General features: G+C 34.5%; 2 protein-coding genes across 9 annotated transcripts; one reads left to right on the top strand and one right to left on the bottom strand.

The window, feature by feature from the left end:
- Nucleotides 1-8,366: 8,366 nt before the first annotated feature.
- Nucleotides 8,367-14,109, top strand: LOC148853245 (cyclin-dependent kinase B1-1). Its single transcript, XM_088945564.1, has 7 exons — nucleotides 8,367-9,107; nucleotides 9,528-9,589; nucleotides 9,729-9,840; nucleotides 9,939-10,032; nucleotides 12,096-12,165; nucleotides 13,480-13,618; nucleotides 13,738-14,109. Exons 1-7 carry the CDS (start codon nucleotides 8,766-8,768, stop codon nucleotides 13,828-13,830), a joined length of 912 nt encoding a protein of 303 aa, XP_088801690.1. The 5' UTR covers nucleotides 8,367-8,765; the 3' UTR covers nucleotides 13,831-14,109.
- A 3,066-nt stretch (nucleotides 14,110-17,175) lies between these two features.
- On the bottom strand, nucleotides 17,176-26,879 carry LOC148853244 (uncharacterized). 8 transcript variants are annotated; one of them, XM_088945291.1, is made up of 12 exons: nucleotides 26,817-26,877; nucleotides 26,566-26,639; nucleotides 25,359-25,608; nucleotides 24,622-24,807; nucleotides 24,389-24,500; nucleotides 24,264-24,306; nucleotides 22,335-22,372; nucleotides 22,175-22,209; nucleotides 21,938-22,090; nucleotides 19,252-21,773; nucleotides 18,890-18,976; nucleotides 17,176-17,563 (listed from the first exon to the last, which is right to left on the bottom strand). In XM_088945291.1, the coding sequence occupies exons 3-12, from the start codon at nucleotides 25,427-25,429 to the stop codon at nucleotides 17,496-17,498; spliced, it is 3,315 nt and encodes a 1,104-aa protein (XP_088801417.1). In that variant the 5' UTR covers nucleotides 25,430-25,608; nucleotides 26,566-26,639; nucleotides 26,817-26,877; the 3' UTR covers nucleotides 17,176-17,495. The 8 variants fall into 8 exon arrangements, with proteins under 8 accessions (XP_088801417.1, XP_088801421.1, XP_088801416.1 ...); XM_088945295.1 differs by having other exon boundaries at nucleotides 24,273-24,306; XM_088945290.1 differs by having other exon boundaries at nucleotides 26,461-26,639; nucleotides 26,817-26,872.
- Between the last annotated feature and the right edge of the window lie 43 nt (nucleotides 26,880-26,922).

The raw sequence follows: 26,922 nt of genomic DNA, 5'->3' as shown, positions 1-26,922 counted from the left end.
GTATCAGTCATTTTATTTCAGACGAGTATACCATTAGATTAGATTTTTTTTTTTAATTTTCAATCACACAAGTGCACAACATAGATTAAGTTGCGGAATATTAAATCTATACTTACTACTATAAAAAGTATGAATAGCCTATAAATTTATGGAATTTTTCTTGACTGAAATACCCCTCTTTTATGAAATATGAATATATAATCCCTCTATTGTGAATATATAATCCCTCAAAGTATCAGTCATTTTATTTAAGGTATTAACTCTCATTCACCTTCATTGAATCATATATTTAAAGCATCTTTATTTATTATCATCACTAAATTCTACAAATTAAATCCAGACATAATAAATTAATAATTCCAATAACATAAAAAGTTAAAAACTTGTACTTTTAAAACTTACAGAAAAAATTATATTTTCATCTAGGTGGTGGTAAGAAATTAAACCATTTTGGGACAAAATGGCCCAACACATGTTGCCACAATTAAATAATATAAAATTCGAAGATAGATAAAATGCAAAAAATAGAAATTAAATAAAATTTTGGGACACTTTTAACATCATATATTTTACATATTAAACAATAAGTATGGAAAATAATAATTATTTTTATTAATGATAAAAATGGAATATAAAATTTAAAACCAATTTGAAATAAAACTATTTTCCTATAAATCTCATATCTAGTTTATATTTTCTCATTAAATCCAATATTCAACATATATTTTTTTATCATTAAATTCCACTTATTAAATCCGCAACATCAACTTTATTACTATAAAAATAAATATTTTGAAAATTATATGAAAACAAAAACATTTCCTTTCTCTCTTAGTGGTGGGTAAGCAATTCAACCATTTGAGGTTAAATGGGTTAACCAACAATGTCATACTTTCATAATAAAAAATTAAAATACATAAAATATAAAAAATAAAAAAATTAAGTATATCTCTAATATTATATATTCATTATATTAAACATAAATAAGTGTGAAATATAAGAAGTATTATTTATAATGATGCAAATGGAATGTCAAATCTAAAATCAACCTATAAATGAAATGATGCCATGGTCAAAAAATAAAATTTTTAAAAATAGAAAATAAAAATAATCATAAAATTAAAAAAAAAAAACTAAATAAAAATTTGGGCACATATTTAATGTTATATATTTGTAAAAAATAAAATACCGGGTACATCTATAATATTATACATTCTTTATATTGAACAAAAATAAATATTATACATAAAAAATAATTTTATCAATGATATAAATGTAATACAAAATTTAAAGTCAACCTAAAAATCAACATATTTTCCTTTCTTTTTTTGAAAAAAAAAAACTATTGTCCTTTTTGGGTGGTGGATTATTGGTCTGGGTCAAATGAATAACTAATGATGCCATAGTTAAATAATAAATCTTTAAAAAGTAAAAAAAAAAAAGTACAAATAATCAAAGGAATACAAAAATTATAAAAAATGTATAAATATTTAATGTTATATATTAATTATATCAAACAAAAATTTAGCGTAATAGGTAAAAAATATTTATATAATGTAGATAAAATATATAATTTAAAACTGGTTTAAAAGAAAAGCTATTTTCCTATCTAGATGGTGGGTCAACGGTCCAACTTTTCAAATAAACTCATGTTTAAAATATAGTAATAATAATAATAATAATAATAACAATAATAATAATAATAATTGTAATTGTAATTTAAGATTCCCATGTGCAATCTACAAGAAGTTGAAATTTTTTGTGTATATTTACCTTTTATTTTACAGGGTCATCAACTATAACACCCCTTATAGTTTCACATATTTACTTAAACCTACCCTTTTGTTTGCATTTTACAAAAACATCCCTTATAGTTTTCAACAGAAATATTTGTTTTGCCATTTGAATATAGTAACATAATCACCTAATTTAAGTAGAAAATGTTCACCCATGGTTATTTATTCCAAAAATACCCCTAAATTGAAAGGAAAAATGTTCAAGGATACGGATCCATGGTTGTTTATTCCAAAAGTACCCCTAACACTTTTGCATAGAAAACAAAATTGATCAGATAGAGAAGAATAGAGTGGTTGTCCATGTTTTACTAGGGACAAAAATGGCATTTTTGCTTTTAGTTTCTTTTCATTAAATTTATTTGAATGAATTTTAGGGTTAAAACTGTCATTTTCCACTTTCATCTAATGGAAGGTCGATTAAGTAAATTGATTGCAAACTATAGGGGGTGTTTTAGTAAATGACCATATATATACTATTAAACTCAAAGAGGGTGTTGAACTTTCTTTTTTACTAAACTACCCCTATTTTTGAATTTAGTTCCTCTTTAATTCTGAGGGCTAATAATGTAATATCCCATGTTTTTTAAAGAATAAATTGCTAAAACCCCCTTAAAGTTACTAACCATTGCCGAAACTTCCCCTAAAATTTGGTAATTGCAATCACCCCTTTGACTAACCATTGCTAACCATGTTATTACTTTGACTAAAATGTTTATTTTCCAAATTTTCCCTTCATATCAATCACTACCCCAAACCCTTCCAACCTCTTTTTCGAATTTGATTTATTTTATAAAGTTTGCATTATGCTATGCAAAAACTAGCCTCAATGGAAACTACATGGGTATTTTGGACATTTTATGTGCCTCTTATTAGAGGATTCTAAGAGAAAGGGTCTACTTGCAATTGTATTAGAAGGGAAGTGATTGCAATTACCAAACTTCAAGGAGATTTCAACAACGGTCAAAAACTTCAAGGTAGGTTTCAACAATTTATCATTTTCTAAAATTAACCAAAAATAAGAAAATGAAACCATACTTCCATCCATGTGGGCCATTTCTTTGATATTTTATATTAATAATAATAAACAAAAATAAATATCATAAACAAGAATTGTTTATATTGATAATGGAAATGAAACACAAATTTTAAAACCAACCAAAAAATGAAATTGATTTCCTATTTGGTCCAGATCAACCGTTCAACTTTTAATTCAAATGTGCCAATATTTGATGTCATAATTAAACAATAAAAATTAAATAAATAATAAAACTGAAAAAAAATACATAAATTTTGCAAAAAATCGTTTGGGCACATCTCTAATATTGTATATTCATCATATTAAACAAAAACAAGTGTCATAAATCAAAATTATTTTTATGTACATGAAAATATAAGAAATGTAAAAAATGTAATTTGAATTATCCCTTTCTAATTGTGAAGACAAAAAATGTAGTTTGAACTATTATTTTTCACCTCATTCAAATCCTTTTGATTAAGCCATATATTTGAGGGGCCAATGCCAATTCTATCTCATTAAATGATATATTTAAGATATTTTCTCACTAATATAAATTCAGTTATTAGATTTATATCAATATTTTTAACAATAAATCTCATTTTTTTTTCAAAGTTGAACAAAAAAAATAAAGAAATTGTCCTTCTGTCTAGGTGGTGGATAAGCATTTCAACCATTTGGGTCAAATGGGTCAAGCCATGATGTCATAATTAAATAATAAAAATTAAAGAAAGACAAAAACAAAAAATGCATAATATTTGTAGAAAACATTTGGGACATCTTTAATATAGAGTTATTTTATATACATAGAAATATATACAAAATATAAAATAACTTGGATGTATATTACTATCTTCATCATCTAAAATTGCCACGTGCAAAGCACGTGTAAATTTATTAGTAGTTCCAAAACATCAGAAATTCAAAATAAAAGTATACTTGGGAAATTGCTGCTATGTCGGATTGGGCTGAGTTAGGTTTGGTTGAGGTCAATCCTAACCCAACCCAATGTAACCCTAAAACATTGGATTGGGTTCAGGTCAACCTCAGGTTGGGCTTGGGTAGTTTTCATTTTTCGAGTTAGAAATTCTCTTAAAACTTTTAACATATAGAGGCATTTGATAGGCATGTGAAAGTAAAAGGGTAAGGATATAAGTTGACATTATAAAATCAAATGTAATTTTTATAACATGCACCAAAAACATCTATATCTATATATATATATATATATTCATATAGCAAGACAATCCATGTAGGGATGCAAACGGATCGGATCGGATTCGAGTAAGGGTATGTTTGAATCTAATCCAACACTTTTCATGTCGAATCTGATCTGAAGATCCGATTGAATTTGATGGGACTCAAATTCTACCTAATATGATCAAATCTCGAATCAGATCAGATCATGATTCGATCCATTTGCACCCCTAGGTCCACGTCACTATGCCTCTCCTTGCTCCATTACTCTTGCCCTTCATTCTCCTTGACTCTCCCTCCCCTCCCCTTTCCACCATTCCCAATAAGCCAAGTCACTAGATTCTTCCTCTCTATTCCCAACTCAACTACTAGGGGTGAGCATTCGGTTTATTCAGTTAAAAACTGAACCGAATAAATCGAAATTAAAAAATGAAAACCAAACCGAAAACCAAATTACAATAAAACCAAAATTTTTTGTTCGGTTTTCAGTTAAAACCAAATTTAATTAATATATACATAATACTATATATTATAACCTATAATATATATTATTAAATTTAATTTCATTGTAATACATTATGTATAATATATTAATATAAGTATATAACATATTATATATTATATATTGTATATTATATATTATATAATAAATTATAGTTAATTCAATTTTTTTGGTTAACCAAATTTCTAAATCTGGAAATCGAAACCAAAAACCAAATTACCCAAAAACCGAATTACTTAAAAACCAAAAAAACCGAAACCAAAATTTTCAGTTTGGTAATTCGGTTTTAACCAAATAATGATCACCCCTACCAATTACCTAAACATATTCCTACAATCTCTATCCTAAGATATCTCCTCTAACCCCTTCGGTATCCCACTCCTTAATCAATTCAAATCTCTCCCCCAATCTATATCTATTCTCTCCCATTTTAAACATTCATATCAATTAATAAATAATAAATAGTTAAAATACCAAAAAAATAAAATAGTTAAATACAATTAATATTTAATCCAACCCATATTCAATGAGCATTAAATACTATTATTACTAAAAATTAGTAAATACTGTTATTAATTAATCCATCATGACTTTTGAATGTATTTTGGGTAAATACTATTATATTCATATTAATTAACAAAATTTTATAGAAGTTGAAAACTCTTTAACTAATTTCTATAAAATTGAGAATTATATTTAAATGGGGGAATAAAATATTATAATATTGGAAAATAAAGTTATTAATTAATTTATATTGGAAAATAAAAGATATACTATTGTACTTTTTGGAAATTTTTTGGAAGTTTATTTAAAATACAGTAAATAATTATTGAAAATTATTGGAATATTTTGGAAAATTTAGGAAAATTTGTTACATTTGATAGATTTTGGAAAATTATTGAAAATTTGTGTAATTTTCATTATAAATTATTGAAATTTATTAAAGATAAATGAGTATGGGAAAGGGAAAACTATAATTTGAAACAATAATTACCAAATTTATTAAGATAAATTACTTTAATATTGGAAAACGAAATTATTGATTAGTTTATATTAGAAACTATAAGATAAATTAGTGTAACTTTGTAAGTAAACTATTTAAAAAGAAAATAAATTATTTAATAACAGTTTAAAATAAATTTCAATAAGTTTTCAAAATTACACAAATGTAATAAATTTTCCAAAATTTTTATAAAACTAAATTTTTGAAAATTAAAGATAATTTAGTATACTTTTGGAAAATTACCATTTGGTTGATATTAAGTATATCCTTTTAAATATTTTTGTCATCACATTGAATATTGGGTTCCCCATCCTTGGCGGAGTGACGAAGAGTGGGGTGCCTTGCCGTGAACCTACTCGATACTCAGGATGGGGTGGAGAAACTTCAAGGATTCCCCATCCCTGATGGGGAGTGGATGCCTTGCCTTGAACCCACCTGACACCGGGGACGAGGTAAGAAAATTCGAGTGATTCCCCATACCTAATAGGGAGTGGGGGTGCCTTACCCTGAACTCGTCCAACATAGGGGACAACGCGGAAAAAATTCGAGGATTCCCTATCTCTGATGGGGAGTGGGTGCCTTGCCCTAAACTCACTTGACACTTGAGACAAGGTATGGAAATTCGAGGTTTCCCCATCCTTGACAAGGAGTGGGTGCCTTGCCATGAACCCCGCTCGAGGCTAGGGACGGGAGATTCCCCCGTCCCTAAAAGGGAGTGGGAACCTTTCCCTAAACCCGCCTAACACTAGGGATGTGGTAGGAAAATTCGAGGATTCCCCATCCCTAAAGGGGAGTGGGTGCCTTTTCCCTAAACCCACCCGACACCGAGGACGAGACAAGGAAATTTGAGAATTCCTTGTCCCTAACGGGGAGTGGGTGCCTTGCCTTGAACCCGCCCAACAACAGAAACAGGGCAAGGATGGGTTAGAGTGTCTTGACTATGGGACGTGGACAAGAAGGGGGCGACCTGCCCCGAACTCGCCCCTTTGCCATTAAATGCTAGTTTATGTAATTATTTTTATTTAAAATAAATCAAAATTTCATTATATGTAAATCAACATTAAAAAATAAATGTTAGTTTATGTAATTAATAAAATTAAATTTATTAAAAAATATTTATTCCTATTAAATTAACAATAATTATTTTATGTAAATCAACATTAAATAAAAAGATACAATTATTAAAATTTTAAACATTAACAATGACCTTGAATATTTTTAGTTAATTAACAACAAAATTTTATTATTAATTTATCAATTGATTAATAGTAAATAAAATTATTCAATCTTTCAGATTTGGACATGGGATGCACGGGTCCCGCTAGTATAATAATACATAAATACTTGTAGAGAAAAAAATACATAAATATATAGATATTTACATTTATAAAAGGACAATAATTACACGATTAAATATATATTTATATCATTATATGTTATTTATATGTTGGGTTGGGTTGGGTTGGTCAAGGCCTTAACCCTAATCCAATCCAAAATTAAGTTGGATTCATACTTCTCAATCCTAACCCTAACCTAAACTTCAACCCATCCAACCCTACCCTATTTATAGGAGACTGGGTTAAAGTTGGATTCAGACAATTACAGCCTTATTTATAATGTTCAAACTTCCATTCTATGGTGTTTCAATCTTTTGAAGCTTCCGCAAGTGCAGCGCATGCGATCTGATAGCCAAGCGAATGAAACCAGGGCTGTCAAAATGAATGAAAACCATGCACATTATCTCTTATCCCCTAACTAGCATGGTCTACTTTAAGACAATTTATGTTTTTCGTTTAGCACAACATTGAGGTTTGTTTAGAACAAATTATGTGTAAACTGAACAGCTAAACCTTGCTCCATTAATGGGGGTATACAAGGATAAATACCATAGATTTGGCTCGTATTTGATTTATGTTGGAAATTGAATGGTATTTTTTATTTAATTTTTTTGGGTAAAGGTTTTTAAATTTCCATGGCTTTAGATGATATATAAATTGATGTAAAACATAAAATTTTTAATTTAATAACAGTGTTTACATAAATCAAATATTGTTTTGAAAATATTTTCTTTGAATACCATTTTATCAGAATTTGATGTGGTGAATGTTTGATAGTAAACAAGAGAAAGGAAAAAAATACCCATTCCAATGGGTACCTTTACCAATTTTACTGGCATTCCGCATTCAGGTCTATTTGTATGGAGTCCGGATCTTTTCTTTATGTTTATGAGAGTCATACATGAAGAATATCTCATCCTCTACATAGTAATATACAGGGGGAGATGTTCCTAATTCACGAGGGGTAGTGTATTATACGTAGCCGTGAACAGAATTCTCGTGGACAGGTGATCTTAACTCATTTGTGTCAGGGTCACCATCGGCAATATTTGGATACCATCAATTTTACCGGTGGTCAAGTCTGCCGGCTTTAACCTTAGCTATGCCCAATGGTCTGATAATGGACTATTCCGATTGTCTGCCAAAAAATAAAAAAACTGTCGTTTTAGCTCTGAGATGGGATTCTCACTCCCAATCCCAAAGGAGAGGGATGATTTGAAAAATGCCATTCCATATTCCACCGGGAATCGAAATCCGCCGAATCTGAAATTGAAACGGGACTTTCCGATTCCAATTTCCAGACATTTTTAAAGGCTTCCTCTAGAACTTTACGGGCAATGTTAAATTCAAATTTCAAAATGAAGGCCACCGTTACCGTTGCAAAGAAAAGAAGAAAGTTGGGCGTAACGGTCGCGTCAATTTTTTTTTATTTTTATTATTTCAAAATTTCAACGCAAAATGCTAAAATAGTAATAAAAAAAAGGCAAAGAGGGTGGGTTAAGTTAAGCCTACAGACGGCAGACGCTCCACGCGGCCACGCTCCCCGAATTAGTCCCCCACAAAGATTACTCCTACAACATCCTACGGCACATCCCGGCCGTGTATTGCGAACATCTTTCGATGGTAATCTCAGAAATAATGATATCTCGCCATCGAGAAGAGAAGTCGCTCCGCTCCGCTCTCTATTATTAAAGATTTTAAAGACCCGAACTCGCTGCCCTCTCTATTATTAAAGATTTTAAAGACCCGAACTTTCCCTCCCTTCTAAGCATTTCAAAACAATCAATCACAGAAAACAGAATAGAGCCATCGAAGCAAAACGAAAAGTACAAAGCATATTAAAGAGAAGAGAACCAAAATAGGGTTTCTCCAGAAGAAGAAAAAGACTTGATCGGATCAGCGGATATCAAAAGAGATGGAGAAATATGAAAAGCTGGAGAAGGTCGGAGAGGGCACGTATGGTAAGGTGTATAAGGCACAGGACAAGACGACGGGGCAGCTAGTGGCGCTCAAGAAGACCCGGCTTGAGATGGATGAAGAAGGAGTACCACCCACGGCCCTCCGCGAGGTCTCTCTCCTTCAAATGCTGTCTCACAGTCTTTACATCGTAAGGTTGCTGTGTGTTGAGCATGTCGACAAGAATGGCAAAAGACTGCTTTATTTGGTTTTCGAGTATCTCGACACCGATCTCAAGAAATTCATCGATTCTTATCGCAAGGGGCCCAACCCCAGGCCCCTCCCTCCTTCCCTCATTCAGGTTCTTACTCTCTCTCTCTCTCTCTCTCTAAGCTTTGTTTCAAAGAGGGGATTTGAATTCACGGAGGGTTCTGATTCGTCAAAGTTCTTTTGGTACCATGCCTTTTCTACATCATTGAAATTGCTGGGGATTGAATGAGTTTTAGAGTTGATGGGGATGGATGTGAATTGGGCCAGTGGAGATTATGAAAATGAGAGCTGGGTTCCTCTCTTTTTCTTCTGGCTTCGCTTGTTTTTGCAGTTGATCGTCAATCAAACAAATCCAGATATTTTGTTCTTTGTTATTGTTGTTAATTGATAGTTAAAGTGACAGTTGTCCCTGTTTCTCTCTCTTCGTGCTTGTGTATGTTTTTTTAGAATATAAACAAATTCTGCAGGTGACTTACTCGAAACTCCTCTCTTTTTTTCCTGATGATTACAGAGCTTCTTGTATCAATTATGCAAAGGGGTTGCCCATTGTCACAGCCATGGTGTGCTTCACAGGTTGTATACAACAATGTTCCTTTTTGTGTTTTCCTTTTTCCCTATTATTTCATGATTCTATTATTTATTTTCAACGTTAGTCATGATCCCGTCAAAAATGAAAATACGTTATGTTTAATCTTGTTGATGTATTTAACAGAGACCTGAAACCTCAAAATCTTTTAGTGGACAAAGAGAAGGGTATACTGAAAATTGCTGATCTTGGGCTTGGAAGGGCCTTCACTGTCCCTCTTAAAAGTTACACGCACGAGGTTTTTCCCATTTAGACTGAGTGTTTAGGATCTTAATATAATTCGATCATTGTTGGATTAAAGGTTCTGATTTTTCTTGGGCCTTTTATTGATTGCAGATTGTTACACTCTGGTATAGAGCTCCAGAAGTCTTGCTAGGAACAACCCATTACTCGACTGGGGTGGATATGTGGTCTGTTGGTTGTATATTTGGTATTTTCAATCTTTCTCTTCCTTGTTACTCTTTGATAAAGTGCAATTTTATTTCTCTATTGTCATGTAAGCTCTTGCTCCCTGAACACAATCATGCTTATTAAGTTGGAAACATCTTATTTCCTGAAAAAAAATTACGTTAGTTGTATATGTGGTTCAGATATCTTCTGCATTTTTATGAAAGAACAATCATCTTAGGCCCCAAAGTATATCTACATGTGTAGGTTTGCTATGTTGTTCAGACTTCTTCATCAAATGACCTGAGAAAAACACCATCTATATATAGCCTGAAAACCAAGGGTGATTCCCACTCTTAGTTTCATATGGTTGGGGCAGTTTTGTGTGATATTGGAACCACGACCTTGTTGGGTTTTGGTGAGATGGACTTGATACGGACAGGCTGTCTGTGATCTTGGGTGAGATGGACTTGACATGGACCCAACCTCTTGCATGAACTGCGAGTCTTGGACTCAAACTTGAGCTTTCACACTTGTCAGTTCTGATTTGACCAGCGCACCAATCAAGGGTGTCTAGTGGATGAAATAAGGGATGCCAATTTTTATCGATGGTTGCTTTGATTTCTGAGGTCTTTGATGACCCAAATTGTCTTATCTTGTGGTTTTCCCACTTTAGCATGGTTTAGTGAAGAATAACCACTTCCATTAGACTCAGACCACACTATAACAAAATAGGATCACTTGATTCATCTATTTTTTCACCTAATGTTGCAATAGGGGATGCCAGTTTTTATTATCCTTGTTTGTTTTGTTTTCTAAGGTCTTTCATGTTCCAATTTGTCTGATCTTGTGCTTTTCCTACTTTAAGCATGGTTTAGTGAAAACTAAACACTTCCATTTAGACTCAGACCACACTACAGAAATATGGATTACTTGTTTCATCTACTTTTTTCAACTAATGTTGCAATAGGGGATGCCAGTTTTTATCCCTGTTTGATTTGATTTCTGAGGTCTTTCGTGACCAAGTTTGTCTTGTCTTGTGCATTTCCCACTTTAGCGTGTGTCTAGTGAAAATTAACCACTTACATTAGACTCAGACTGCACTACTGAAAAATGGATCGCTTGTTTCATCTACTTTTTCACCTAATATTGTAATGGTAACTGATTAGTATATTATTCATTGTGGGTATTAATGTTAACACTGCCCCAGTAAACTCTTCCTAGGGTTCTATTTTCTACTTAACTCATACAAATCCATGTACTGATACCATGTAATCGATGTCATGCTAAGCGTCTCTTTTGAGAGAGAATGGTAAAGTATTTCATTAAATAAACTAAACGTGTATACAGACCTTTCCCTGTAATGCACTGGACAAGGAAAGTATTAACTTTGTACATCCCAAAAAAATCACTATTCATCAAATCATACAATAAGATTCCTATGATAAAAAAAAGAGCTGTAAAGATTGCTATGATAAAAATCCACTATTCATCAAATCATACAATAAGATTCCTATGATAAAAAAAAGAGCTGTAAAGATTGCTATGATAAAAATCCACTATTCATCAAATCATGCCAAGTCTCTTTCACATCAAGCAAATATAAGCAAAAACCTAGCTTAGTAATTTATGATTTCTTGCTTTTAAGAAAAAAGAAGATTAAGACTTTTGCAAAAGATACCTAGCCCTAAGACTCCTTCAATACATAAGTGATATCATGCTCCTTGCAACCACCGGTGCCAGTTTTATCACCTTTGATGATTATTGATCTTGAATAGACTTGTTAAGATATGCATGATAAACAAAAAAGTTTAATGAGTAAATCAAGCAAATGTTGCCCCCATCCTCAATCAAACTGTCAAATTTCCTTGTGGTAATATTTTCTGTACTAAACTTTTAATACAGGATACTGAAGCTGGGTCATTTCCGAAGCAAAAGCCAACTCTTGGCTTTTGTTAGTTGCTGCCTATCATGAGAATTGTTGCCACTTTACATTTGTCCTTTCTTTGGCTGTAGCTGTTATTCCTGTGATTTCTTATTAGAAAATCACTGCCTTTTATTCCTTCTCTCTGTTTTAACTCAATATTTTTCCTCTTTCCTTTGCAGCTGAAATGGTAAGAAGACAAGCTTTATTTCCTGGTGACTCAGAGTTGCAGCAACTACTTCATATTTTTAGGTATAGGCATTTATATTTACAATTGTTGGTTCTGCGGAAGAAACCTATGTTATATGTGCCTCTATTACTCCATTTTCTTTTCTCAACTAGATTTAAGACTATAAGAATATATATTTAACTTTCAATCATTCAAACTTCTGAACTAGTAAAAGTCTTAATTGAAAATTTTGGCTTTATTTTACGGATCTAATTTTGATTCCATTAGGTTCTTGTCTCTCTGTTTAAAAAAGGATCTAAAGTATTCGATGATATCATAAACCATAGTCGATCCACATTTATCACCTTGTTTTGGATATATAATGGTAGTCCACACTGTTTTTAACTGACTAAATTCAATAATGATGATGATGATGATGATGATGTATTAGCTATTCTGGTTAATATGCCTAGTGTAAGACCACTGTAACAAGGCAAAGGCGATGACCACATCTCCGGAGGTCTGAGAAAATGGCAGTGGAGTTGTTCATATATTCTGGTTGATGCCCATGCTACTCTTATAACTTGTCTTAAATTAGTGTCTTGTACACCAGGTTGATCATTAGACTGATCCGGTTCTGTTTTGGTTCACGATTGAACAGGGTCTGGCCTTTTGCATGTCAATGACCTCCCACCTAGGATTTACTTGTTATTACCTGATATATGGTAAATTACCAATATTTTGAAGGCTTAACCTGGGATTATGTATTTGTATGGGAGCAGAACCCATATATGGGCCTTGGTCCCAACAAAAATTGTAATTGTTGTTTTTACCTGATATATGGTAAATTACCAATATTTTTAAGGCTTAACCTGGGATTGTGTATTTGTATAGGAGCAAAACCCATATATGGGCCTTGGGTCCCAGCTAAAACTGTAATTGTTGTACCATGTAGTTGCTATATGTCTGACTTTTTTATCTGTAGCAGTTGCTGAATCAGATGACAACCTTTTATTTGGGATTATACAAGCTGATTTTGGCCTAGTTGAACTAATAAGAAGAACCATCAGATGGTGGATTCCAATGCTCCAAAGTTCAAGCATGAGATAGGTGGCAAGTTATGGGGACCCCACACTTGTGTACAGGTCCCAGCCTTGGTTTTCCTAACCCCTTCCAAACCGTATGTTGGATGTTATAATAATATGTTGATGAAAAGACTTGTGTTTCCTGAAATGCAATTCAACATCTAATTAGGATTTTCTTTTCTCGTACATGTTTGGTGTTTTATTCACTGTGCTCGCATGCTCTTATATTTCCTGAAAAGTTTTCATTGTTTTTCATTTTTCAATTAAATTCTCCATTTAATCTACTCATAATTCTAATTCCCATTTGTGAAGGTTGTTGGGAACTCCTACAGAGGAGCAATGGCCAGGTGTTAGTTCCTTGAGGGACTGGCATGAATATCCCCAGTGGAAACCTCAAAACTTGGCACGTGCTGCTCCTTCCTTGGAACCTGAGGGTGTTGATCTCCTATCTGTAAGTACTCCTTACCTGCTTTTCTTTTATTATGACTTACAAAAGGTACATTTGTTATTAATGGGTTCCTTAAATTTGAAGCTATTTTGAAGTCTTTCTATCTCTTTTCTTTGAAACAGAGGATGCTCCAATATGATCCAGCAAACAGGATTTCAGCAAAGGCGGCACTTGATCATCCTTACTTCGACAATCTTGACAAATCTCAGTTCTAGAATTCTCCTTGCCTTCATTTTTTTTTTTTTTAATTTTGGATCTCTAGGGAGGAACGATTTACCTGCTATGAAGGTATAGCCTGTTATATGATCTAAGCATGCTTTTGGGGCAATATGGGTTGCCTCTTGCCAATTTGGGTCCTAGTGTGCATCATTACTTCAGTTTTTTAACTGTTCAGCAACTTAGTATGCTATCTTTATTGTACTGTAAGTCTGTAACAAGTGTTTCTGTTGTTATTTTTAAGAAGAAACTACATTAATATAAAATCGTTTTTTTTTTCTATGAGAAGCACAAAGACCGGCTAGAAATAGCTTTCTGAAATTTGACAATCTCAAAACCATGGATTCTAGGGCAATGTTTGGCGTCGATGCCGTTTTCTGAGAAAATGGTGCCACATCAGAAAAAGCAGTGCTCTTGTTTGGTACTATTTTTTCAGAAAATTTAAAAAAAAAATGTTGTTTCAGAACAAATTCAATGTTTTCTGAGAAAACGATGCATTGATGCCGGTGGTGCAATGATGTGGAATCAATGTAGTGTCATCTTAGACATTGGGTAATATATATGTTGAAGATGTTGCTGCCAGCATTGATATTTTCGAATCTACAGCTCAGGTATTTTTTAATTAGAAGCCAAATCATTTAACCACAGCTTAGTTATATACTGCAACGAGCCTTGCGCAAGTGCCGGTTGGGGTTTAATCTAAACAGCTTAGTTATATAACTAAGCTTAGTTATATACTACATTAACATCAGTTTAATATATAATATTTATAATATGTAAAAATGAATGATGAAAATACTGAAAAATATTGAATAATAATGAAAAAAATCTATTTTAATTATTAATAGCAATATAATTAACAAAAAACAATAATTATTTTTTTTATAATTTAAGCCATAAAAGTAGAAAATTACATTTAATTACCAAAAAGTTATATCTAATTTACCAGAAAATTGCATTTAATTAGTTTAGCCAAGAAATTAGCAATATTTCTAAAAATACGATAATTCCCAAAAATTAGCAATATTACATTTAATTAGTTTTAATAGTTAAGAATATTTTAATAATTAATAATAAAAACTAACAAATCTTCTATAACTTAACCTAACATGTTTAGATTATAAATTTGCATGCACAAGCAACCAAGGTTCAAAGTATTTACACGTATCGACTGGTACGTATCGTTCTGGAACCTCTCCGATATGCCCCTACAGTGGGTGTATCAAGGGGCCTAACCGGTTCAGGGGGTGGAGGAGCCCTAAACCGGCCCCCCTGAACTAGTTTTGAAAAAAAAAAGTATTGATTCGACCGATACACCCATACCGGTGTATCATGTGTATCGATATTTTGAACCTTACAAGCAACTATTTTCTTTTGAATTAGGTCTAGGTGAGATATGCATTGTGCCCACACATCATATCCAAAGTCTAATTGGGTATCAAACTTTTGGAGTCCAAATGTCCAATGATGGCTTTAACAGATAAGGCCCAAGCTAAACCCCTAATAAGCTCGACTTGGAAGTTATATGCATATATGGTAAATATTATTATATAATATTTAAATAACAAAATTTATATTAATATATATATATATATATATATATATATATATTTATACTAGACTAGAATTACATAAAAATTTTAATTTATAAAAAATCATAGTTTTATAATTAACACGAGCCTCTTTATCAATAGAAAATCTGCAAGCCTGAGATCGAGCCCAATTCAACCATCGGGCCTAGATCTTGAGTTCAAGCCCAGCCCTTATATAAAGCCCAAAGCTCAAGCTCGAGCCCGAGCCCGAGCCCGAGCTGTACACAAAATGTCTTATTTTCAGTATACTTTTATAAATTAGTATTACATTAATTTAGTAATAATTTAATAAATTAATAAACTAATTTACATTTCCTAATAGTAATTCGATATTTATTAATAATTTAAGAAGCATAAATACTTTTTTATATAACAAGTCGGGCTTATTTGAGAAAGCCCAAGCTCGAGCCCACAAGCCTTAAATTTTGTCCAAGCCTGAAAAATAATGGGTCAGGCCATCGGGCTACTTGGCCCATGAATAAGTCTTAATTGTATATATAAACAATTGTATACATCAAAAATCATCTGAAATAAAAATTTAAACATCTTTTTCATCTTTTTTTTTTTTTAATTTGACCTCTCATAGCTTCGCCAGGCCCAACATGACCCGATTTACACCTCTACTTGAACCCACCCAATACTAAGGACGGGGCGGGAAAATTCGAGAATTCCCCATCCTTGATGGGGAGTGAGGTGTCTTGCTCCTAACTCACTTGACATTGAGGAGTGGTTGCCTTACCTTGAACCCGCCTAACACTAGGGACGGGGTGAGGATGGGGTAGAGTTTTTTGACTATGGAGCGAGGACAGGGATGGGGTGCCCCGCCCTGAACTCACCCTATGATCATTCCTATATAATTGTTATTAAAATTACTATAAATTATTAATAAAACTAAATTTATTAAAAAATATTTGTTCATATTAAATTAACAAAAATTATTTTTTGTAAAACAACATTAAATGAAAATACAATTATTAAAATACTTTTAGTTAATTAACAATAAATTTTATTTATTAATTAATAATAAATAAAATTATTAAACCTTTCAGATTTTCACGTACATTGCACAGGTCCCTGCTAGTTATATCTTAAAATAGTAATGTTTATTTATTAACGTGCTAGGAAATGTTTGAAAGCATAGATGTCAAAAAGAACAATCAGTTGGCTAACATGTTGATGTTATAACTCTAACAAAAGACCTACAGGACGATTTAATTCCAGGAGAGATACTAAGCCTAAACTGGCCAGAGGTAAACCGTAAACCCACATGAAGCTTCGACAATCAACAGTTTTTGCTCATAACAAGTCATGTAATATAATTGGGCAATAGGAAGTTATTATACAAGCTCACAACAAGAAAGCCCTGGCTTTCTCAAGATATGGACAGCTTGGATCACGTAAGAGCGATGGATAGGCCAATTGTTGTGCCTGATCAAGGTCTCGTGTGATCTGCTATGGGGAGAGAGAGAAAAGGATGTTTCATACTTGATATACATTTGGAGCGGCCAAGGTGGCTGAATTCGTGAAGAAGCAAGGTCTATTTTTCGCCCGCACAACTTCGTTTCCTCATATACATGGGTGCACTAATGAACGTGGATTCAAGACTACTTGGCAATTTTCAGATTCTCGAGGCTCAAGCCCGCGAGACAGGTATGGACGTTCAGTTGGAATAGATTCCAAGCAAGGCAGGCAGGTAAAAATAAAAAATGCTATTCACTAAGAGGAGGCAAACACGATACCAAGACCTGTATGTAGTAACATGCAACATCTGGAAGCTCTGCATATAATCTTCCACCAATTAAATGAAGCTTAAATATTTAAACATGGAGAAATAATGCTTCAGTTGCTTTGTGAATGGGTCTGCGAAGCTAGTGTTTTTCTCCTAGATGCTTTACCTTCTATAAGCATCTGCTTGTAGCATTTAGTTTACAAAGTTAAAATAGCATCACATTTACAAAGTAAAAATGGGCAAGAAGGCAAGAAGTATTTGCATCAAGGTGAACCTCACCCGCACATACACAGGGCGGATAAAGCAAACGTCAACAGCTCTCCTACTTTAGAGCTTCCCTACTTTAACGAAACTTTGTCTCATTTGATTTGCTGCTCCTAAATGTTGAAAGGGAGAAAAATGACTTTGTTGCTGAAAGCACAAACACAACAATGAATAGAGGAATCAGATGATGGTAATATGCGTAGTGTACGAGTGTATGCGTGTGTGTGTGTGTGTGAGAGAGAGAGAGAGAGAGTACATATATACAGATAAAGCTGTGACTGTGGCCTGAGGGACGGGTACCAAAATCAAGTTACCAACAGCATTCATTGCGGGTTTTGGAATGTTTTTGTCTTGATTCCAACAAGGGAGTGTCTACAGTCCTTATGTACCAAGGAGCCATAAATAGGTTTAGATCTTAGGTCCCTTTACCAGCCACCTATGCCCATTTTCCCACAGTCGAATGGTGCCCACTACCCACCCATTTCAAATTTTTATGGATCATGATGGCCCCAGCCAACAGTTGTTCTGATCATATATCCTGTGAACAGAGGGATATATTCTTCAAGGGATGTCAATTATTGTCCGCTAAAGAAAGGGAAACCAATAATCTTCAAATCATGATTGTAATAAGCCAAATATTCCCTTCACTTACTTTTTCTCTATCGCACAAATAAATATGTATATTTGGGGTGATGAAATCCCTTTCCTTGCAAGAAAAAACTTAACTTTTCTTTTCCTCTCTTCGTCCCACAAGTAGAGAAAATTTTGAACCATTTATTTATATGTGTGGCAATAGGTAATGAAGCTAATGCTATTTATATATTTTATTTCCCCAAAAGAAATCTTTTTTTTTTCGTTCCTTTTTTGGTTTGGGTATAGTAAGAGTAGATATCTCTTTGTGAATTACAGCACTAATAACATAAGTACAAGGTTGTTTCAATGCATAACTTCATTCTCTACCAAAAGAGAAAAAAAAAAGGTTTATTATACACTTCCAAAAGCCATAAAGGCATGTTAAAGCCAAAAGCTTGCTCTTCATTCCATCACTACGCATATTGATTGAAGACAAATACTTAATTCAGCAACCTAGCTGTAGCTCAACTAACTTTGTAGAGTTATCTCTCAATTTGCTTGTTATAGTTAATCTAGTACAAGTGAGAAAATGATCCTCTTTTTTGGTGTTGTAGTTAATCTAATGCTGGTGTTAAAAGATGTTCAAATTTCATAGGGGAGTGATTAAATTGAAACTGAATTGGTTGTTTGTGAGTGTAAATAGCCCCATATCTGATTTTTCTTTATTTTTAAATTCAAAAAATACAAAATACTAAAGAGGTTGTGAAACAATGTGAAAAAAAACCACAAAGTTATAGGTTAGTAGTTATCTGGGGTAATGCTTGCTCTCTACGTGTGTGCGTGTGTGTGTGTGTGTGTGTGTGAGAGAGAGAGAGAGAGAGAGAGAGAGAGAGAGAGAACCCTTAGTTGAAGTGGCTGCAGCTGAGATGCGGCCATCCTGCAACTTTTGAGAAGGCTCGGGAGCAAACTTGCTCTGGTTTGATTGAGCTGCAAACAGAAAGTTTCACCACCATTAGTTTTGCATGAGATTCCAGGAAAGAAGTAATAGACCTGATGATATCAACCAAAGAAATTTATCTAAAATGGAATAAGAGGAAATCTCAATAGAAAAAAAAGGATAAAATCATATACTTGCTTTGAACACGGAGAAACCATTTGGATAACATGGGAGATCAAGAAAAACAAAACGCATATTTGGTGATCAAGAAAAATGAAATAAAATGGAACTTTTGTGATTCAGATAGGAGGAAGGGTAAATATACCTAACAGTCTATCATTAATAGTGAAATTTCCGCTATTATTACTTTCACCAGAGGAAGGTTTATGTTGCCCAAAGCTCTTTGCTTGAGAGGTAGCTTTCCTCAGTAGTGTATCAGCATTCCTCTTACTAGTGGTTTTTGGTTCCTCAGTGTCCTCCTCTCCTTCAGAAAAGACTGATGGGCTGGACCAACCAGTAACATTTGCTTCCCCCCTACTTTTTCGAGCAAATTTCAACAACCTCCTCAATCCTTTGGGTGCATCCTTTTGATAGACCATGGATGGGGGATTTTCAGCGTTCCCCCACTCCATAATCTCAGGTTCACCACTATCTTCTTGCAGCATCTGTGACAGGGAGTGACGAACACGGGGATTTGATAATACCACTGGTTCCTCATTTTTCAGAACCGTAATTTCAGGTGTGCTGCTTTCACAAGGAAGAGGCACTTCATGTTGATCTTCTGTTTCCACCCAGGCAATGGACGAGATAGCCGATTCCTCATCAGCTGGAACTTTAACCGGTAAGTCTGTGGTTTTTTCAAGGTTATCATCAACCTCAGGGGCAAATTGATCAGAAGTCTCTGTGTTTTCACATTTCTGATGGATATTTGCTGAAGCTTCACCTTCTAAATTAGCACTATCACTTACTTGTGGAGCTAAATCTTTGTCATTCTGCTCAGTTACTGCCTCAGGAGTTCCATCAATTACCTCTTTCTCATCAGCCTGAATAAGATTCCCACTATTTTTCAAAGATTCATCAGAGTGAGAAGCTTTTGACTTGATAACTTGACCCATTCCGGTGCCAACCCTGGACCCTTTCCGGAGAAAAGGCTTTGACTCCAATGGAACCACACTACTGTTCTTTTTGGTCACCTTGCTATAAAAACTAGGCTTCACTGGAACTGTGCCTGTATCATCTCCAGAATCTGGCTGGACTTTTGTCTTTGTTGTTCTGCCTCCCTTTACCAGTGCTTGCTGCTTCTCAGCAGACTTTTTCAACCCCTGCTTAGTGTCAGTCTGGCTCCCATTAATGTTTCTTTGTTGCTGCTGGGATCTCTCCACTTTTGGGCTTGACTGAGTTGGTGATGGTGTTGCCTGAGGTTTCCGACGAGTTGATGGGGTGTTAGAGGGCATCCCATTAGGGGTTCTGGATGTTATTGTTTTTGTCGTTTTAGGGGATGGAGTTGATGGCCATGACTTACGTGTCGCAGGCAGAGTTGATGCTTTAGGTGAAGGTTTCCTGGAAATGGCAGGCTTTGAGGTTTCCTTTTTCTGTTGTACGGGTGGAGAGGAATTCTTTTCTGATTTTCTAGGCTTACCAAGGGAATCCTTTTTGCCTGCAGTAGCTGCAGTTTTTGAGATCATTTCACTTTTCCTTTGGTCAACCACTTCCTGCATTGCTTTAATCTGTCCACCCTTCTCAGTTCGCTTTCCAGCATTTTGTCCTCGAAGTCTCTCATCTCTCTTTTCCTTGTAGTAATCGTAAGAGGCACCCTTCTTTTCAGTGAGCTCCTGGCTTCTGCTGTTTCCAGTTGCCATATTTCGATATCTGACAGGCTTAGTCTCCATCATTTGCATAAGTAATTGGTTTAACTCAGCTTCTTTCTGCTGACTCCATTCTGCAGAGGCTGTTAACCGGTCAGAGGCTGCTTCTGCTTGGGATACAGCATTATCTGTTGGACTATCTGTTGAATTAAATGATCTTATATTCCCTGCCTCAACAGAAGAATCTACCTCAGCAGTCTTAACAGGATCCACACCTTCGGCAGTAAGATTATTCTCTGTCATCAGGTCCATTGAATTCTTCCGATTTTCTCCAACTATTAAATTATTAGGAGTTACCTGAACAACACCTTCAGAAGCATTCTCCGACAAGCATTGCGTGGAAGAATCCCCCATGCCTGCACTCCATCTTCTCAAGACAGATTTATTTGTGCTGATAATGATATCTGCTGAAGACCTCCTCTGAGGATGTAAATCTTGATCTCTCTGTTTACTCTCAAAGAGACTTATTGCATCTTTAACACTCATTCTCAGTACATTACTGTCAGGTTTCTTCTGAAGCTGATCAGATTCTTCCTCATCACTGCTGTTCCCAGGAGCATTTCTGTTGGATGATACTCTTTCCCTAGCAGGGAAATAACTAAGGCTCTTAATAGTTAGTGCAGTAGCCCTCCTTGATCCAGATCTCCCTATTTGGATTCTTCGCATTGGAGATGCAGACCTTCTAGGTGATGCAGATCTAATAAGAGGGCGGCTTCTTTCTTTAGATGGTTGATCTCCATCACTTGAGTTAGAGCATTCTTCGCTTTCTGATGAGCTTTGGCGCTCCAGTTGTGCAACTTTTGCAGGGGATACACCATACTTGACATGTTTAATTGTATGTACTGGAGAACATGTTTGAGGCATCCCATCTCCCATTTTCCTACTGTCATTCCCTGAATCCTGCAAGCATGTTGACTGCTCATTTTCGCTATCAGCATCCTGATTCTTTTGATAAAGTTCTATATACTTGAAAAAAGAATTCCTGGAATAAAAAAAATAATGTCAAAGAGCGCACGGGTATATATAATCAGCAGAACAGGAAAACAGGATTTATCTAATGATTGTTGCAGGTTGTAAAATAATAACAATGGAGAAAACTAAAATACTAACAGATCAATCCAAACCCAAATCTAGCAAATAGGGTACCTTAAATCTATTGCTCCAAAATGTTGAGCAAATAATGCTAAATCAGAAAGCTGTTTAGTGGAGCATGTGGAAGCTGCAATCTTGTTGAAAGTAGCCACCAATTCCTCCCTTAGTGCTGTAAGTCTCAAGTCCATTGCTCGCAGCAGTTCGTTTCTGGTAGTTTTCATTGTTGTGGTCAGAAGAAATGAGGACAGGGATAAAACTTGAAACATAATAGCAACATTCTTTTGAACTTACTTTGTGGCATCAGATGATGTGTTCTGAACTTCAGACTGTAGACATGTCAGAAATCATGTTAAGTAGCCAATAAACAATGATCAAAAGAATCTGCCCCATAATTCGAATTAAATGACATGATGTATTCAACAAAAGAAATGCGAAAGATAAAAGAACATACTCTCAGTGTTAATCCAGAATCTTTCAAGCTGTTGTCGTCTGTTAAAGAGGAAAATTGGAATCAATTCTCCTTTCCTTTTTATTTTCTTTTAATTAGTATTGAAAATTGGAGTTGGAACTTTTTGCTAAGGAGAAAATAAACCTCATAAAATATAAGGAGAAAAAAGGAACATATGAGAAAAGGGTTAGAACTATATATTGCAGTATAGTTGTCCTAATGAAGGTTTCATCCACAACAAAAATGAATTTATGAAAAAAGGGTTAGAAACTACATATGTCACTGAGTACTAACCATGGCATAAAACATGCATGTGATGCTGGATTTCAGCATAACAATATTTGGCAGGATTACTTGAGGAAAACAATTTGATGAACAACTTTCCCTTGCTTCTTAGCAAGTTTGAATAACTTGATTGTGGAACAAGATATAACTTATAAGAGTCAAGGATGAAGTCATGAAACATGCTCTAAATAGACATGTGTAAGCTCCCCCACCCCTTTCCCTTTGTAGTCATGATTCCTGAAGCTATTCCCAAAAAGACCACAGAACTTTGGTATGGCATTAATGAATTTTATCAGGGACATCATTGATTCAAGGAACAATTATAAAACATATGGAACTTTTATATTCAGGTGTAAATGGGAAAAATAGTGTGCCAGTGCACCAGAGAAACACGTAGAGCCAGCGGAGTGAAAGGAATAGTAGAATTTTTGAAAACAATGAATCTGAAGATGTCAACATCCTTACCAACTTGATAGAATCAAGAGATGGCATTGGCTATTGGTAATTTATTTGAGGCCTATAGGAGAAGGAAAATCTCCAAGAGCAGAAACCATATCCCTTCTACAAAGTCTAAAACTAGTATAATCATCAGCTTGGGTAGGACGGTGATTGAAGTAAACTGCAGGGTGGTAATTAGCTGGATGCCCTCTAGTTATGGTGGTCCTTGAACACTTTAACATTACATCCAAGAAGCAAGACCATTGGCAAAAATGGAATATCTCATTCATCTGGAGTCCAAGTCTCCAAGATTGGCGCCAATGACTTTGCTGACTCTCTAGCAAGGGAAGGTCTAAAAAGGTCCTATCTAGAATTAGGTTCTCCAGGGCCAAATCTTTTGGTATACGTCCCTTTTAATTGAGATTCCCATTATTGATTAAAAAGCCATTGTTTTTTTTTTTTTCTAAATCCAAGGATAGCCATTACAAAAGAAACCATTCTCACAAAATATGTGACCTGAGCAATGAACCAAGGAACAAGTACAGAAAACATCCCAAACAATTCCAAGGAAAATGAAATTGGATATAAATTGTTTTATTTGTAGACAGTTATGGTAGGCTGTTTGTTGAAGAGAAGGCTAAAAGAAAAATGTTGAAGAGAAATATGCTAGCAGAAGAATATGGCCCTGTATTCATCATTTACTTAAAAGTTGTAAAATTACTAAGACATCCTTACACACAAACAAAGACAACTATATTCTCTACATAATTTTAGAAATGGGGTTATACGTTGGATTATCTAAATTCAAATGTTTCAAGAACTACATCATTACTTGGCTGAAAGGAGAGATGGTTGGACTGTGGCAGATAAGATAAATAAAAGTTACTGAGAACAGCTTTTGCACAGGTTCCAAGGCCTGCTAATACACTGGCTGGTTCCCTAGCTTGTGGTGTAATTAATAAGAAGCTTTGATTTGGGGGGAATACCTATTGTGTCAGAGGAAGACTGTGCAGTTGTGGTTCAACTCTATTAAGGGCTAAAGGAGAAGAATTGGGCAGACTATATGTACACATATAGTGACTATACTTGCTGTATGTCATCATTGTATATATTTTACCATCAAAAAGCACCACCATTTATCAATAAAAATTTATTCAAGAACTAAAAGGCGTGAATGTTAACATTATGTAAATATTTTTAAGACTTTACCAGGCATACCTGTTTCCCCATTTCCAGAAAGATCCCGTTTACCCTGTAAACAGTAAATGCTCTTACTTTCTGATGAATAACAAAGAGGCTAGGTTTCAGTTGGCAGAAGAGGTACAAGTTCTTACCTGTGAATACAAGGAAATGTGAAACCTTCTGGCTTCTTCCAGCTGCAACATCTCATCTTTAATTGCAGTAGCATTTTTTATTAATTCAGGTGCACCAACAATATGAAGAAACCTGATCAGAAATAATGGCACTAACATTTATAGAGGAACTGAAGAAGAGGCAGATGTACCTGAAAAGAACAGAATGACTAAAGAAATAGATGAGAAAGGAAATATTTATTCATAACATGAACCTGGAAAGAGTAGATTTTGTGAACCATGCTGAGCCCCTGAGATTTGCAGGCAACTGGAGTTTGAAACTGTCACCCGATTCTCTGGGGCGGAAGTCCTTCACTTCAGGCAGATGAAATATGAGATGCTCCAGAAGACCAAAAGCTAGTTTCTCTACTTTGTTGTCAGCATATATAAATGCCTCATACCTATGAAAAAACAAACCAGATATCCTCAATAGCACAAGAACGTAGAATTAACAACTTTTTTTTCTTTATTTGAGTCATCAAAAGAGAAGTGAAGGATCATCAAAAGGAAATGCTTCTTAAAATAAGCAAGAAGTGCACAGTACTGATTCCACGCATTTTAAGCTTGAGTGACTCGGGGTTAATCCTCAAACACACAACCCTTAGAGGGGTAAACAACAATTCTTAGGTTCTGACTTCTAAAGACCTTGGTTTCAAGAAAAATAAATAACTCGAGCTGATCTACATTTAATAAAAGTTTCAAATTTCCATTCACACGATCAAAAGGTGAATCCAATTGAACAAGATCTACACACACACAAAAATAAAAAAAATAAAAAAACTCTTAATTAAATTCTGCCCAGAACCATAACTCTTGATGCACTAAAATTGCAGAAAATGATAAAATAGTAAACATAAACTTCATCATTCATTATTTCAGGAATAGCCCCTTAAAACTTCACATCATGTTAGTGAGCAAAACCATCTTAAAATTACAAGGGAAATGCGCTAACCTGTTTTGGTCTGGAAAAATCTGAAATGCAGCATAATCTAAAGGTGCATCAACGTCTATTCCTCCTTCCATCACTAATCTCTGCCTGTCTCAGAAGCAAATAAACCAATAGGAGAAGCTGTAATGCTCAACACCCTTCTGGCATGCTACAGGTATACAGCGTTTTGTGAATTGACCAGACAAGCAGAAACACAAGCTACGAACTTCCCAAGTCCGCTACGAATGTTGACCTTGTGTAAACAAGGTTTAATCTGCAGTAATGCCAATTATAACCGAATTATTTAACCAGTATTTGAAAATGGATTTTAAATTTGAGAAGTATACATGTTTGGATCTAAAAAGGATAGAAGTGTATACAAGGGAAGCCATGTACAAGGAGCTAATACAATGGATCTCAAATTGGCGCAAAAAGACATGCAAAGTATTGACTACCCACAATGCACATAAAAATGAGCCAAAGCTAAAGAATACGAACTGTTGGAAGACATTGTTTAACCAATTGGTTCAATTGAAAATTTAAAATATTGCTCCAAGAATTAAAATAGCAAATTGAAAAGAAGAGGAAGAAGAAAAGTTTGAGTAATTCACAGACTACTAGAAACCTAAAGCATCATTAAACAGAAGAAAAATACAGCGTAATTTCAAACCCCTGCATGGGAAAAAAAAAGGATGTTTACCGACAACTACAATCTACTAATCGATTGAAGGCAAGAACAACCGCAAAAGCTTCTCTTTTTTTTTTCTTTTTTTTGGGGGGGTGGGGGGAGGCTTTATAGTCGAGTTCGTACAATGATAATCACATACACACATAGACAGACACAAAATGTCTGAAGTCCCTGCAAATAACAAAATGAAGAAGATCATGCTAACCAATGCAGAGCTCAAATCAGTATAAAAGGACCCAAAATCCGCCTTTCTATGCAAGAACTTCCATCAAGAGATGAAATTAACACGAAAAAACCGATTTTTCCGAATGAAATCCATCAATCCAACTTAAATCTGAGTAATTAAGGGGAAAAAAAGAATAGAAAACACTGAGTCAAGAGAGGTCGCCGACAAGGAGAACCCTAACGGTGTGAGTAGAACGAGAGTTTTGAACATACATTGCTTGAGTCCAACAAAAGCAAGCGGTTGCAGATCGGAGCAGAGGAAGCAACTAAGAGTAAAGGCCGAGTTGGAGGTAATCGGAACTCGGAGAAGAAGCTTACCTGCTAAGCAGAGAAGAGAAGAGAGAGAGAGAGAGAGAGTGATAACTCGGGCGTCAACGTCTGTGGCTCCTTTTCTGTGAAAAAATATATATTATATGTTATTATTTATTATTTAATTTATTAAAATATGTTTATTTGAACTTGAAATCTGGAGATTGGAGCGGAGGAGGAGGGGATGAAAAGAAAAGAAAAAAAAAAAAAGAAGAGATTCAGAGAATTGAAGGAAGGAGAAAAGGAAGGGTGGTGTGTACTGGAGGTATAGGTGGCCGCGCCTTGTGAGCTGTGACTGAGACTCCAGTGATGAAGGCACTTCCCGCAAGTGATACCGGAACTTGTGGGATAATGGAAAGAAATGTT

Source organism: Nelumbo lutea, chromosome 5, assembly GCF_056320005.1.
Source record: "Nelumbo lutea isolate HS-2025 chromosome 5, American lotus-T2T, whole genome shotgun sequence".
Taxonomy (NCBI): Eukaryota; Viridiplantae; Streptophyta; class Magnoliopsida; order Proteales; family Nelumbonaceae; genus Nelumbo; species Nelumbo lutea.
Note: the sequence above shows the minus strand (reverse complement) of the source record. Positions and strands in the feature narration are given on the sequence as shown.

Excerpts from the sequence above, each read along its gene's own strand:
- LOC148853245 (XM_088945564.1), top strand. The coding sequence starts at position 8,766 with ATGGAGAAATATGAAAAGCTGGAGAAGGTCGGAGAGGGCACGTATGGT. Across the intron at positions 12,166-13,479 it reads CAACTACTTCATATTTTTAG|GTTGTTGGGAACTCCTACAG; the intron begins GTATAGGCATTT and ends CCATTTGTGAAG. Across the intron at positions 13,619-13,737 it reads AGGGTGTTGATCTCCTATCT|AGGATGCTCCAATATGATCC; the intron begins GTAAGTACTCCT and ends TCTTTGAAACAG.
- LOC148853244 (XM_088945292.1), bottom strand. The coding sequence starts at position 25,429 with ATGGAAGGAGGAATAGACGTTGATGCACCTTTAGATTATGCTGCATTT. Across the intron at positions 24,501-24,621 it reads ACAAAATCTACTCTTTCCAG|GTTTCTTCATATTGTTGGTG; the intron begins GTTCATGTTATG and ends ATTTCTGATCAG. Across the intron at positions 24,307-24,388 it reads ACATTTCCTTGTATTCACAG|GGTAAACGGGATCTTTCTGG; the intron begins GTAAGAACTTGT and ends TACTGTTTACAG.